Here is a 15,519-nt window from a genome sequence, read left to right on the forward strand (position 1 = left end):
ACACACACACACACACACACACACACACACACACACACACACACACACACACACACACACACACACACACACCCTCCTCTCTCTCTCTCTCTCTCTCTCTCTCTCTTTCTCAGCTCTCTATCTGTTTGTCTACCTCTGTCTCTTTCTGCCCTCTGAAGTGCATTGATTGCGCGTTCGCATGGTGCGCTCGATAGAACGGAAAGACAGACATTCGTGGAACAAAGCTCCCAGTATGCACAAAGCGACGTAATTGGATGCCGATAATGCCTGTTGATGTCACTGATGTTTCATGATTACGAACTAATCCGACCGTATGAATATCAATAGGTATCATAAAGCACAGCATAGCTAGCCGACATCATTATATTATTATCCTTCATATATTTATATATAAATGGTTTGTCGAGCACGCAACTACTGTATACGAGGAACATCAAAGCGAAATTAATTTTGTACAGATATTGTATTCAACTGAATACGACCAGCATATTAAAATTCTTATAGCTGCAAGAAAAAGAATATTAAAAATATATTTGTTTATTTTTACATTAAACATAGATCGCATTAGTTTTTAGTTCATTAACTTTCATTTTTTAATTGAGCGAAAGATAATTTCAAACATTATCGAATTGATGAAAAATACATTTTTTAATTTGTGGAAAATACTTTTGCAATTTAATAATTTAATAATTTATGGACAATAATTTTGCAATTTTATTGCAAGGCTAACGTATTTATGATCAAATTTTGAGATGCCTTTTTCTTAACAACTTTGGGAAATAACAGTAGAATACAGTATGGATTGGAAAAATCATGACGAAAGAGAAAGGATGCAATTGCTGTCACCACTTTGCTACGACTGGAAATTCGCGTCCCACGTGTACATCCAGCGCGAAATGGAGAATCGTACATTGCGCGAGTTTACTGTCGTACGTGTCCCGAACCGATTTCCTTTTATCTGGCCGTCGACCGCGGATTCGCGCCGTGACGAACGTACGAAGTCCAATTGCGAATAACAGGCAATTTCAGGCGATGTAACAAGTCTCAGAGTTTATCCGCCCCAATTGCATTGCGTGCTCGCGAAGGAAACGTATAACATATAAATAACAGAATCAAGGAAAGAAAAATCAGATCTCGAAAACATACTTCGCAGCTGTCTATGTCGAAAAGAAGTAAGATAAATTAATATTAAAAATATATTGCAGTATTACATAACAAAACTATCCTAAAATTTAAAATAACCTGAGAAGAAGAGAGCGATATGAATAAAAATGATTAAATTTAGCATAAAGATCACATAAAGTTAAATACACAAAATTCGAATTATGGTTTGTGAAGAGTTTTTATGAAGAGACTCTGAATTTTCAAAATGTGGTAATCTTCAATGTATTTTATATAGTACAAAGTATTACAAGTATAAAAAATATATATTTAGAACTTATAAAAAATTTTACGTTGCATTCCACTTTTGCGCTATAGAATTGATGACACTTGCTGTTCGTGTGATTTTCTATAAAAGGAAAGGATCGAATAACTTTTATAGCAAGAATATCAAAATAAGGTTGAAAATGCAATGGTTGAAAACGTCGTGACAGACTTCTTGGACTTCTCGATTACTCATGTCATGGCAGGCGGAAGAGATGCGCCGAGGGATGGAAAAAATATGTTCTCCACTTCCGACGGCGGGGCGGAAATTGAAGAAGTTGCAGTGCACGAGGGATGGGCCCGCAAATTATTTATTACTCTATCGTTTCGCGCGAACTCCCGCGAATCGCGACGCGATGCGATGCGACAGGCAGAGGTGAGACGAGACGTCCTTCTTGTGTAATTTTTCACGGCGCGATCGATGATAACGCGATCCGCGGTTCCGGCAGACAACGTCGCAGGAATTTTTCCTTCGTGAAGAAATTCCATCGTGGCGCATTTCGTGCGCGAACTTCGGAATTCCACAATAATGAAAAATGAGACACGAAATTTAAATTATCGTTGAATGTAATTATTATGAAACGATGTCAAATATTTTTATTTATAAAAAAATATTATCTCGTGTATCTATTCTCTATCATCTATTCTCCAAATGCAAAAATACTCTGTCATTATTATGAGAGTCTCAGATCTACGCCATCGTCATTTATGATCTGCCAATTTTCTCGAGGTAAGGTATATCTCATCGCGATATCTTATATTCAAGTCAGAGATTTCTTAGTTGCGAGATATGAAAGGTATTTAAGAACGAACGCATACGTACTTTCTTCCAATTTTTCATCAGAACGCTAAACTTAGAAGCAATACCGACTCGCCTAAGGTTCAAAGCCTTGTCGTCGCCGGTAAAGCTCTTTCTCATACAAGAATTTGAATCCTTCGTCAGACGGCCCTCTTTACCTTTGAGTAACCGCATACCGTCCGCAGGCAGTCGCACAACGAAAGAACTTGCAAGATGGCTATAGGCAATCTGAAGCTACAAATGAATTAGTCATAAAAACATTGTTGCAAAATTAACGGGTAAAATATTTATTTAAATACTGGTTTCTAATTTTACTTCAATCAATTTTATTTTTGTCATTATAAAAATAATAAATCAAGCTTATACATATCATTATGTCTATTTAATTAAATTCCTGGATATAATTACGTTGTACTTAAAGCAAGAATTTATCGGAGTGATAATTCACTCGACTTCGTTATTTTAACATGTTTGTTACTAATTTATATTAACATACCTTTTGCTCGAAATTGATGATATTCACTAATTTAAATTTCAATATTTAAAATCTTATCAATTCAAATACGATATTAATATTATATTTGATAAATAAATATTCAAGAAGTTCTTAATCAATCGCATTTACTGATGCATGCACTTTACAATTCAAGCTTTCTCTCCACAAAAGTTCGAAACGTGTATTCGTTTTACGTAATACTTGAGTCTCAGCTTTTCACTCAATTTCTCACCTTTCTCTCGACTAAATTATTTTCACGCGTTCGCTTTTCTGAAGCTAATGCGAGTCGACATAGCTCCCGTTCCTATTCTTTTTCCTCTCGCATATCTTGACGTCCGCAAAGGCAACGTGACGCGTCCCAGGTGAGAACATCAGCCCAGGGAAAAAGAAGCAGGCGAAGAATAAGGGACAAGGATGAAGGGGTGTCCGGTACCGGGTAGGCGACATAACACGCGTGACTCGTCGAGAATCACGCAGCACGCGCAGGTACGCGGCTCGCGGCTAAATGAAATTTTAATAAAGCTGCGCCGGGAAGCCGCGCAGGGTGGAGGGACACGATCTTCACAATGGAACAATGGCTACGAAATCGTCCGAAGGCGTCGGCGCGCTTCTTCCGAAGCCGAGCCAGCCGCGCCGCGATAATTATATCGAGGCGGCGGCACGGAATCTCGCCAGAAAAACTTGTCTCGGCCCTTAAGGGACTGGGGGAATCCCCAGAACGCCTTACGCCATTCGTAGTCGCCTAACTAAAGGCGAATTTACACGGTTCGCTCCCGATGATTACCCCGGATGAATCATCCAAAATAAATTGGATGAACGCGTTTTTGTTCGAATGTACCGCGCTAAAAGTGGGCTACCCGATTCGTGGCCGATCCGACGCGGGCGTTCGTTGCTTCTTAAAAACTTCAACGTGAGAAAGAATGAGTCGACATCGGGGGGAGGGGAGACATTTCCTCCCGTGCAATTTGCGTGTACAATAACTTAATTATATATCATCCTTGAAGAGTAAATACTATGCATACTATGCAAATATGCATGTAAACGTGTCAAGTTTGTACATCTCTCTTTCTCTCTCTCTCTCCACTATAAGCTCTCAGTTTACGATTGTAAGCTGTTGGTTTCCTAACTCTCTCAGCTTTCTGAGTTCTCAACTTCCAACTTTCCTCCCGCGTTTCATAACCCACAATTTCTCACGTCAAACACGCGGTACTTGCGATTTGTATCATTATTGCATGTGATCAGTCCGAATGCAATAAAGGGGATTAATTGTAAAATCGTTATATCGCGCGCGAAACACGGATTGCGTTAGATTAATTTGCTTCTACAAATCGAATCAAACAAAAAGCGGAATAAAACTCCACAGCTTGCTTTATTTTGCATTATTTAACCTAGTTGATCGTTCAAACTGGCTAAAAACGGCCGACTTTTTTATTATTCAACAATTTTTTATTTAACCCTTCTGTCAATGCATGAATACTCGAGTACCTATATTGAATTTTAAACACTAAAAATTTTTATATTTTTCTGTGAATTTTGTTATGACTCCTCTAACTGCCACTCTTTGAACGAAGGACAATTTTGCACGGATTTATCTCATTTCCACTTTTATATTTTTAGTTCGAACTTTGTGAAACATGAAAGTGGAAAGGGGTGAAAAATTAAACTTTGATAAAAGGGTTTAGTAATGGTTATTCGAGTCATTTTATTTTCCCTTTTCAAATGATCTTGATTAACATCGTCAGAAATTTACGTGTAAATTCGCCTTAAACTTTTGCCTTCGTTCTCGCCCTTTGTCTCCCTTGCGACAGGAGCTCGCAGTCGTCCCGGTTCGACGATCATCGTTGCGAACGAGAAACTCGATCGGCGAGGGAAAAGGGCGAAGCAGGCGCGACGCCGCTAGTTTTTGTCGGCAACAGCCGTTTCTTTGTAAGACGATAGAATGGCATTCTAATATCGACATCGCGCAAGAAGTCGGTGCGCGCATACAATAAAAAGGTCCGATGATATTCGGAACAAAAGTGACCGAGCGTGTTAGATAATTAGCAAAAATTTAAAGTCACCGCTATGATTATTCAACTTTTTCTGGTTATTCATCGGTTATTTTCTTTAATATCAAAAATATGAGAATAAAACATCTAAAGCCTAATGTCACACTATAACATTGGAGGTTGAGGGTTGCAAATTGAAGGTCAGAATTAAGCCAATCAGGACGAAATGGATTAAAATTAAAATTATCTAGTTGAATTCTAATCTCTAATTCGCAATCTTCAGTCTCCAATGCGTAGTGTGACATGGGGCTTAAGTATAAACCGAATCCAAATAGAAATTAAAGTAAAAATTGACTTTACAAGTTAAAAAGTGTGTGAACGTTTCATAAGTTTCAGTATAAAATTAAACAGGCAGGATGACAAAAAATTTGGTCTCAAAGTTTTGTATTTATCTAATCATTAGTAATGTATATTTACAAAAACAAATTCTGGAGTGTCATTTATATATTATTGAATGTCAAAAATAATAATTAACATTCAAAATGGCTAGCTTTCGATAATTTTTAGAAGCTTTAATAATTACGCATCTTTTTACCGATAAATTTTCTCAGGTAGCCAAAAAAGCGGACTTCAGTTCATCAATCGATGCAACTTTTTGATGTACTTTTTTTATAATATAATAAAATACAAGTAACATTCCAGAGTTTGTTTTTTTAAATAGACGTTACTATAAATGACACACAAAACTTTGTAGCCAAATCTTGTCATTCTGTATACAATGGCCAAGTATACAAATAGTTGTATATAGAAAAAATTAAAAATTAATAATAAGAATTAATTATAAGGTTTAATTGAATGAATCTTCCATGAGAGTTCATTATTTCGTCGATCGTTATCACAATCCTCGCCTGCTTTTTAAGTAGGGTAAAATATTAATTTTACTAAAACCATAGTCGATATTACATAACTTATCTGTTCAATCTCATTATCCGGATTTATGGTACAATGGAAGCGTATAAGTTCTTCAAAGCATCTTGCCTTTCTAGAATCTCTAGTTGAACATATCTTAAACATAGTACGCAGCCTCGTAAAATAGCAGCTATAATAAGTTCGTGAATATTTTCATAGTGCACGATGTGTCGATAGTGCTGCCTTCCGGCTTTTTCTTCGGCGGCATTTCGTTGTATTAAGTTTTGCACGATAATATGTCTGCATAAACTTTTGCAGTGTACATAAAAGGCTACACGTATATGCGAATTTTATCCAACTAGAAAGATTTTCAATCAATGTAATAAATTAAGGCAAAGACTAAATGAATCATTCAATGAAAAAAAGTAAAAATAAAAATCGAAGCGCAACAAGATAAGTGTCCACGATGTAAATCAGAAAAAAAAATAGATAGTGAGCAGCAAACATTCTATATAGATTTATTACCTAGTCACTCAGCTGGCAAGAAAGAAAAGCCGTTGGCGTTATAATTTTCGTGATAGGTAATACGAATTTTATGTACCAATTATCAAGAAGAACTTAACTTGAATGCCAAGTTAGCATTACCAAGCTTGTAGTACTAGTCGTGCTGATGAAAAACGGAATGAATTAGTGAGGAAAAGAAAAAAACATATGTGGCCGCGTGTCGCCGGCGAGCCGAGTAATAAATTCGTATTTCACGCGAGATCGCAAGAGTGTTGCCAGTTCATGATGTCGGCTAACTGTAAATGCAAGTGGTCACGCATGGGAAAGCGTTTGTGTCGGTCCCACGATCGTCGTCGTTACGAGGATCGATTATTATTACAAGAGATGTATCCAATTTCGCGTCATTCGCGCGCAAAACCGAACGAGATGGCTGTAAAGACGTGCGCGCGCTTACGGATATTATCGGGCAAATTATGGTGCAGGGTCTATTCATTTACGAAGTCAATGACCAATCAGTTGTTAACTGCTAACGGTAACGAGCCGGCACAGCGGATAAATTTGAAACGAGTAGAACAGGCTAACTACATACCGGTGATGCGTTTCTGCACATTGGCTGGTGCTTGTCGACGAGCTCGCCTGGCTCGTTAGAGAAAAAGCTATCTTCCTCATTCACACAAGAAGTCTAGAATTGAAAGATGACCTCCGCTGCAAGTGTCGATAGGCTGCATTCATGTCATGATTCGTTAAGTAACGGTTTAATATCCCGTATGCAACGCGTCATCTGATATTAGAATATTCACTGAATATTCATCGAATAAATGTGAAGCAATATTAATCTATTCGTTATGAAGTTCCAATATTGGAACATCCGATATTGTCGATATTACTTTCTCGTAGTAAAAACTCGAGAATTACTGACAGCATATTTTTATATTTTTCTCATTTTGCTCACAGAAATGTTAAAAAATTTATATTCAACGATAAAAAGTTGAGGGCACATTTTTTTTCGGTCTCGAATTTTTTTTCTTGACGTGTAAACCTTTCACTGCGACGATCTCAACTTTTCGGGAGAAGAAAAGTGTCGCGAGTACGTGCAGAGAGTCTCGACAATGCATGGTACTTTATGGTATAGTTGGCGCGGATTTTAACATTAAGTCGTCGCTTGTTTCCAGGATCGGCACGTGAAGGACGCCAGCAGAGATCCGCAGATGGATTCGAGCCAGGACTACCGACTTTTACTGGGTTACGAGAACAAGACGCACACAGTGCTCCGCTTTAGTAGACGATACGATACATGCGACCCACGGGACCTGAAGATCACGGTAGGTGATGTGATTTATGCAGCTCGAAAGGTGGAGCGTAGGACAATTTCCTGCGGAGTATACACAAAAGCACGCGAGATTTACTTAGCGCGCTTATCTTATACTAGTTTCACCGAGATAAATGCGTTTATATCGTGTAGAAAAAGATTAATATGAGATTTACTTCTTTATAGGCGGGATTATAGTTTTAAAAAATTTACTTATGCAGAACGATTTTATTCAGTATCTAAAAATATGATGGACATTCGAAGTGTAACATAATTGAACTTACAGACAGGATCATATAATTTTAAAAAATTTACTTATGCAGAAAAGAGCGATTTTGTTGATCTAAAAATTTAAATACGTATCTGAAAATAATTGTGCTGGACATTCAAGTATAATTAAATGAGCAATGTTGCAAGAAATTTTGACATTCCAGCAAAACTCGGGCGTCCTCCATAATTAATTTAATACCCAAAATTATTTTTAGATTTTTAGATAGTTTATCTCAAAAAATCATTCTTTCCGTGGATGAGTAGATTTTAGACCAGTTATCTTCATTAATAGATTTAGCTTACCGGAATGTTTATGTCCGGTCTACCATTTTAACTGGTAAATAGAATTTCGTTTACCTATTTGGAAAAGTAGATTTCTAGTTCCGGTCTTATTTATGTTTTTACACGTTAAAACGGAAAATGTTCTCGTTACCCTAATTAATACAAATGTCCGTGCATACGCAAACGTAATTTTCTTCTCATAAAGACTTAAACTTGGAATTAGTTGAAAAAAAATTATACTCTCTAGTTTCAAAGTACACATGTAAAAATATTAAATACAAAAGTATGGTTAATTACCGCATTTAATTACGTATATTACATCCACGGTCATAAAAATGTTTTTATGCTCTGGACTTGGACTCGAATTAAATTCGGCGGCTCGTTATCGCAATTTTCCTGTGCGATATTCTGTACTCATTGTAGGACAGCTCGACCTACTTCTTTATTTCGCCGGTAATTAACTCGGAAATAGATTGCGCGATAGAGCCGTGCTCGTTGCTCGAAGGTGCTTGGCACAGATTTAACAAAAAAAAAAAAATTACGCCAGTGTTACGATCTGTTTCAAGCAACGCAACATGAAATTTATGACCGATGTGGTCACGAAGACCTAAATTCTGAATTGTCTCATAGCGCCATCGATACGCAGTTATGTTTCTCGGTAAATGATTCGTAAAATAAAGCTCTTTTTTAAAAGATTAGTTAGAAGTAATATACACTCAGTGCAAAACTTACAATTGGCACTTCTCGCTTGTTTTTTCGCTTTTTTAGACTTGCCAAGCGCGTCTTGTAAATTTAAGCAAAAAGGACAAGAAGAAGCGATAAAATTGTATTTTTATGACCCATTCGTTCGACGTGGACAGAAATGCGCAGTTTCTTCTAAAAATCATACATCTTCAATTCTTAAGTTTGTAATCACCGTTAAGTTTGTAATGTCTTTAACTATTAAGTGAAGCTGCAGATCCCTGAGATGGAAATTTTATTGCGTTGCGCAATTCTATCGTTTAGAGTGTTACTGCTTTCGAGTTTCGCATGGGTTCGTTCTAGTATGAAATCTCTTTGTACACCTGATGCTTTCAGAGAAGTACAATAAAAATATTAGTTTTGTGTAACAGGTATAGCGTTTGTTTTCAATATAAAGAAAATACACACAGTAACACTTTTAGCATCCAAAAAAATATCTTGGACCTGTTAAAAAATACTACTGATGTACTATCAACATTACTGATATTATTTATCTTATTTTTAAATTTGTTATTTTTTTCAAAAATTGTTCGAAAAAAATAACAAATTTATATTAAAAATTCTTTCGCATAGATAAGTAAAAAAAAAGATTTAACAAAACTCTTTTGGGAATATCCAATGATTATTATATGTACGACATAAATGTGTATATTCTTTTTGATCGGCATTTTCCCCGACTGCTTATTAGTCCCTATTATCATCACTTCGCTATCGCTTCTACGGAATCTCGCGACACGTTATCGACCAACAGCACGCTTAGCACACAATTGTCGAGGCTCGATTTTCCACCTGATCGTATTATTATCGCGCATCAATTTCGGGCGAGCTCGCTGCGATGCGATCTCATCGTCTGCCCGCGCATGCATAATTCGCTGCAGCCACATCGCTATCGAGGCCCGCTCGATGCCGCATGGATAAACGTCGTGCGTGTTCGTAAATATTCGCTCGCGGTAAATCGAATTCCCCCGCGTTACGTAACATCGAATTAAAGGATATTTTCAGTTAACGAATTTTCAGTTAATGCTAAAGCATCACATCTTTCAACATATCAATTCACGAAATCATCTTTCTTAGTTTACATTTATTTCCATATTATGACAGAGAATAACACAGTATAATAATTTTAAGCTTACAAGATTAAGATGTCTTGATGTTTTACCATTTTTATTTTACTTTGATATTAATATCTCCAATATTTTAAAATATATTAATAAAAATATCTTCATCGTAAAAAACAGACTATTATTTATTAAAGATAATGAAAAATTTTAAGTGGATTCTAGGATATAATAAAGCTTTAGTTCCGCAAATTTTAAAAAATAATATATTTTTATTATTAAAATTAGATTTTCTCTAGGAATTAATCCTACATATATTATTATATGTATATATATATATATATATATATATATATATATATATATATTAAGATTATTAAATTTATTATTCTTAAAATGTAATAAATTATATTATATACATAAATCTCTCGTTCCCTATCGTTAAAAACTATTTCAAAGCATAAACAATAAGAACTATTCTTTGAATTATGAGAAGCAATTCAAGATAATACAATTTTGAGACAAACAGGGTCATTGTCCAATCGCGTTGTCCAAATCGCCAATCTGTGCCAAGAAGATCTACTTCCTCACCTCGGGAACGTTCTAGGAATTCCTTGTGGTCACGATCATCTTAAGTATCGTTTCTCTCTCCAACAAGAGAGAACGAATGAAGACGACGGCGACGACAACGATCTCGTCCTCCGACGAGAATGTTCGTCTAACAGTTGAGTCATCGAAATACTTGGCTGTGAAAATAAAAGCGGACCGCGATTCCATCGCGACGAGAAACGACCGAGTCAGCGGGACCCCTCTAAAAGTCCTTATCTGATTGTGCCATGTATCGATACCCGATATAATATTTTTGCGAAGCGTCGCTCTATCCTCGTCGAGAGATATAATCGTGGGTGCAGCACGCAAAATTGACTGCGAGGGGATGTAATAAGATGCGTGGTCCGCAACTCTTGAGATTTTAAAAAAGCTACAGAATGAATTCGAACTTAATGTAAAACGCGAAAGGTACGAATTACTTGCAGGTTTTTGTGCACTGTTAAATTCTTTCTATCATAATATCATAAGTTATTTTTAATCACTCATAAGTGTCACTGTTTTCATTCAATATATCGTTAATTAAATTACAATATATTAATAATTTAACTTAAATTTAATTTATTATTATATTTACTAAATATGTTAATATGGACACTTATTATGGATTATTTTTTTCTAAACTAAGCAATTTTATCACAGAAATGGAATGATTTAAATTGATTTTGATATACATGGAAGTTAAAAATAAGAAAATGTTCTTTAATTCAAGATTTGATTAAGTAACATTGTTCCTTTGATATCTAATAATGTATATTGAAAAAATTTATTAAATTTTAATAAATATTTATTTGAATAGTAAACATTTACTTACAACAAATAAATATGTACTCAATAAAAAGAAATGATAAATGACTTTAATCAAATTAATAATTCTCTTGTATCAAATAAATATATGTTTACATTTAGTGAATATTTAGTTAGAATATTTAATAGTCTTTAACCAAATATTTATTAAAATTTAATAAATTTTTTTTAGCGTATATGTTATTTTTAAGATTGTAGATACAGTTTTGAATATCTTGTTAAAACAAACGCACAATCCGTATATGCGTTCTTCAAACAGCAAGTAATATTTTAAAACTAGATTTACGGTGCTCTCAATATAATGGTCGTTAAACTGTACTGTGCAAGACAGAATTACGTGGAAAATATCGCGCGTATCCTTGTGTTTGAACCCTTCGATTAGAATACCATATTTTTCCACGTCGATATTTTCCCGCGATCTTCATCGACGTAACAGAATACGAAGATGGATGCTTACTTTTTCGACGAGATACACACGGCGACATGTTTGTTCCAGAAATACGTTCGCGAAATGTAGTGTCGTGCCGATGTTATCAAGAATCCCGTCCCGTTTGTGTCATCGATAGAAATCAAATATTGAGATCGCCTCAGGGAGTTATTACTTCTCGAGTTTCGTCTCTGTGCTCATACTTTATCGCGACGCTTATCTCGAGTTTCTCGATCCGAATTTAAGAGCCGGAGATTTTCACGATCGTACGTAGGTCGGCAATTTTTCCGGATCTCCAATTGCGCTGTCAAGTACGTGAACGGTGAACTTTCTACATCGTCGTTCATTCGTCGAACATATTGCTTTTAAATGTGATCATAGCGCCTAAGGCTAGGAAATAAGTTTTTACAAGACGCAGAAGACTCTAATGTGTCTTCGCTAGTTTGAAATAAATAAGTAAATGTTTAAATACAATATTTGAAATTTAAATATATGTATTATTTAATTTAAATTAACAAATAAACTTTTTTGTTAACAATTTAAACAATTTGTTTGTGGAACGAAACCATTAAATGTTTTAAAGAGCTGTTTAGTGTGAATTTTCTGAATTTCTTGAAATTTTCCAAAAAGTTAAAATACTGCTATTGAAAAATTTACACTTTTAAATAAGAGTGGCAAATTTATACTCTTTTTTTTTTTAGAGTGAGATTTATTCCAAAAAAAAAGGAATGAGATTTCTTTCCTTTGGAATAAATTTCACTCTCAAAAAAAAAAAATAAAAATTTGCTACTCTTATTCAAAAATGCAAGTTTTTCACTCTTTTTTATTTATTAGTGGCAGTGTTTTGACTCGTTTGGAATGAGATTTCACAAGAAATTTAAGAAGCAAGATAAGATTTGTATCCTCTCTGTGGAGTTTATCGATTTGTCGTATATTTTTGTACTCACCGGATTGTTGATTTTTATGAAACTATAACATTGTGTAATTTCGTCTTTAGTATCCCGCCAGTATTTCATATAAAACATCGCAATGACGTTTCAACGAGTCGCGGAAGGCACCGCATGACACTACGTAGGAAATAAGAACAATGCCATTGTGCAACTGCGAAGTTAGAATAGCCTCATAAAGGGTTAACTCACCGTCATGCCTGTAACCCAATTTCGCATACCTTTCCGCCGATGCAGACAACCGTATAATTTGCAACTGAAGTTGCCACGCTACGCGCGCACGGAGCTCTCGAACAATTTTTCTAATTCATTCCTCAACATTCCTTCGTTTTTTCGCCAGATTCTCGTACGAAAAATCATACACGGTGAAAAATCATGAAAAAATCCATTGTTCGTTATAGAAAAAAAATGTATCTGGAGACGAATCTATTCTCCGTGACTACGGTAGAAAAATGTTTAAATTTGCCCGACATTATTTGTATAGTTCTGTTTATTATAGCAATGAAACACAGACCTTTTATCCTAGATGTGCAAACGGAATGTCTCTACGGCACATTTCGTTTCGCGAAGTTGATTTTATTTTTATTTTATTTTATTTTTTTACGTAGTTTTAGAAGCGTGACCGCCTGAGAACAAATTAATTAGCGATATCGGCGAATGCCTGTGCTAGAAACAATGGCGGCGGAGTTGGTTGTCGGAAAGTTACAACAGACCGATGTGTTAAGCTGCACCCGCTTGTGACCTCGGCACTTCGGCATACTGACGTAAATGCGATGCTACGTAGTACATACAACTATACCGGTGTATCAGCTTTGTAACGTGCCATTGTAACTGAGATGCTTCGTAACCTTCGCGTCAAACTTTGAATGATTGTCTTGTAATCGATTTGTGGGATATTTTCTCAACGAAAATTTGCTCACCTGTTATTTTCGATGTTCCGAAATTAAATATTTTAATGACATGAATGCCAATTTAAAATTATAAATGGAAATTAGACCGAATAAGAATAATTTAAATAAGAGAAAGTATCTTATTTTCGATTGAAAATAAGATCTTGATGCTCAATAATATTTATATATGCAGTATTTACAAATACATTTTTTCAGTTGTATAAAGTTTCTAGGTTTAATTTTACGATTGCATTTCAAGTTGGAAAAATCAAATCAATGCAATTTATGAAAGTGAACAAATGTATTTGTAAACCAAGATCAGCTTCAATTAAAAATAGGATTCTTAAGAAAATTAAATTAATGAAGGATCCAAGTAAAATTACCTGAGAAATAAATTCTTAATTAATCATATTTATAGCCACGAATAGATTTTGTACATAGAAATTGTGCACCTTCAATATACAGATTTATGAGGAAAAATTACAAGTGGACTAAAACTTTTCACGTTAAATGTTTAATAGACGAAAATGACTTTCGTAATTTCGTATCGTACAGTTAATTAAAAATTTGTTCCGTTCTATATGCTCTTGAAGTTTTAATTTGTCAAAAGTTTAAATTTTTATATTTGAAAACTCCATAATTAGCGTTCGTTTTTCATTTTAGTAAAAGAGAATCTTATTTCGAATTTGTTTAGAGGTACACTTCTAAAGCAAAAGCTCTTCCATTGCAAAAGCTCAAAAAACACTATGTCATTCCTTACCATGTACGTGTACATCTGTGTGATTACACAGTAAATATACAGCACCTATCCACACAGTATATCTACATATTCAAACTTCCCCTCACCAGCGGAATTAATCAATTTTTTCAATTTCACGGTACTCGTACGTATTCGACTCGGTCATCGCAGCGACTTGTAACGATATGGAGTTACTCGAACCCCCGGCTACTCCACTTACGTTGGAGTATTGCAACGGTAGATCTGCCTGGTTAGATTTATGGCAACGCGAGCACCATTTCAACGGAATTTCGCGAACAGTACACCGCTTCGTACGATTGCCGCACTCAGTTACTTTTATTGCCGTGTCAATTCGTGGGCTAGCCTTTCGTCACACGATTGTTGGTCGTGGTGCAATGCGACTTTCGGTTTGATAGAAGTGGAATGATACATTGGACAGTATTACGACCGCGACAGTATATTGCATTTTGTATTGTTAGCAATCGTGTGAGGGAACGAGAGACTGTAAAAGCTAACGTGTCCTCTTGGTCAGATTTTATCTCAGCACCAGAGAAATGTCTGTCTCATACATCTTACATCTTTTATTTACATTTTAATTGAGCTTAGTTTTCGAAAGATATATTTATTTTCCGATTTGAACGATCTACATTAATGATTGTTACTATATAATTTTTAAAAAATTTAGAAGTACGAAAAAGTAAAATAGATATAAAATTTTTGTATACATTATTAAGTAAATAATAGCTTATCAAATTTATATATAGATAAATGTATAATACTGATTATACATTTACACACTTTATATAACATACTATAATTAGATATATATTATTAAATAAATTATTTAGTTTCTAACTTTCAATTAGATACAAGAAAAGTGTGTTTGCATTTGATTAATCGCGCGAATCAAGTACTGTTTTTTATTTTGCAACTTTGTTGATAATATTATTGAAAACATAAACAGCATTACAATGTTGCTGTTAAGTCGCAATTGCAAACGAAAGTGTATTTCTTTGTTACGATGCGTGACATTCGTTCTAGAATACAGGCCAATGTATTCTAGAGCGATTGTCAGCACGCATTCGGGACGCATTCAGCGGTTAGCCGCACAGCCAAGTGAATTCGGATTGTGTGAATTGGCATTGTGTTGAAAATATGAATGAAGACCACGGAATTCTATTCTCTGTTCAATTGCGTTATACAGAAGACCGATAACTTTTGACATTACATGTTTGCTTTATCTGTGTTTTTATAAAGAATCTATATTTGAATATATAAATATTTTTGATTTTATTAACCATTGATTTAAAAAGCAAATTTGC

General features: G+C 35.0%; 1 protein-coding gene across 1 annotated transcript in view; it reads left to right on the plus strand.

Moving 5' to 3' along the window:
• LOC105626948 (MOXD1 homolog 2) overlaps positions 1-15,519 on the plus strand; it is a 111,293-nt gene that overhangs the window by 44,273 nt on the left and 51,501 nt on the right. The window contains exon 2 of the mRNA XM_012208239.1: positions 7,294-7,443. Coding sequence (XP_012063629.1) covers positions 7,294-7,443 — 150 coding nt within the window. The remainder of the gene's footprint in view (positions 1-7,293; positions 7,444-15,519) is intronic.

This window comes from Atta cephalotes (assembly GCF_000143395.1).
Source record: "Atta cephalotes unplaced genomic scaffold scaffold00007, whole genome shotgun sequence".
Classification (NCBI taxonomy): Eukaryota; Metazoa; Arthropoda; class Insecta; order Hymenoptera; family Formicidae; genus Atta; species Atta cephalotes.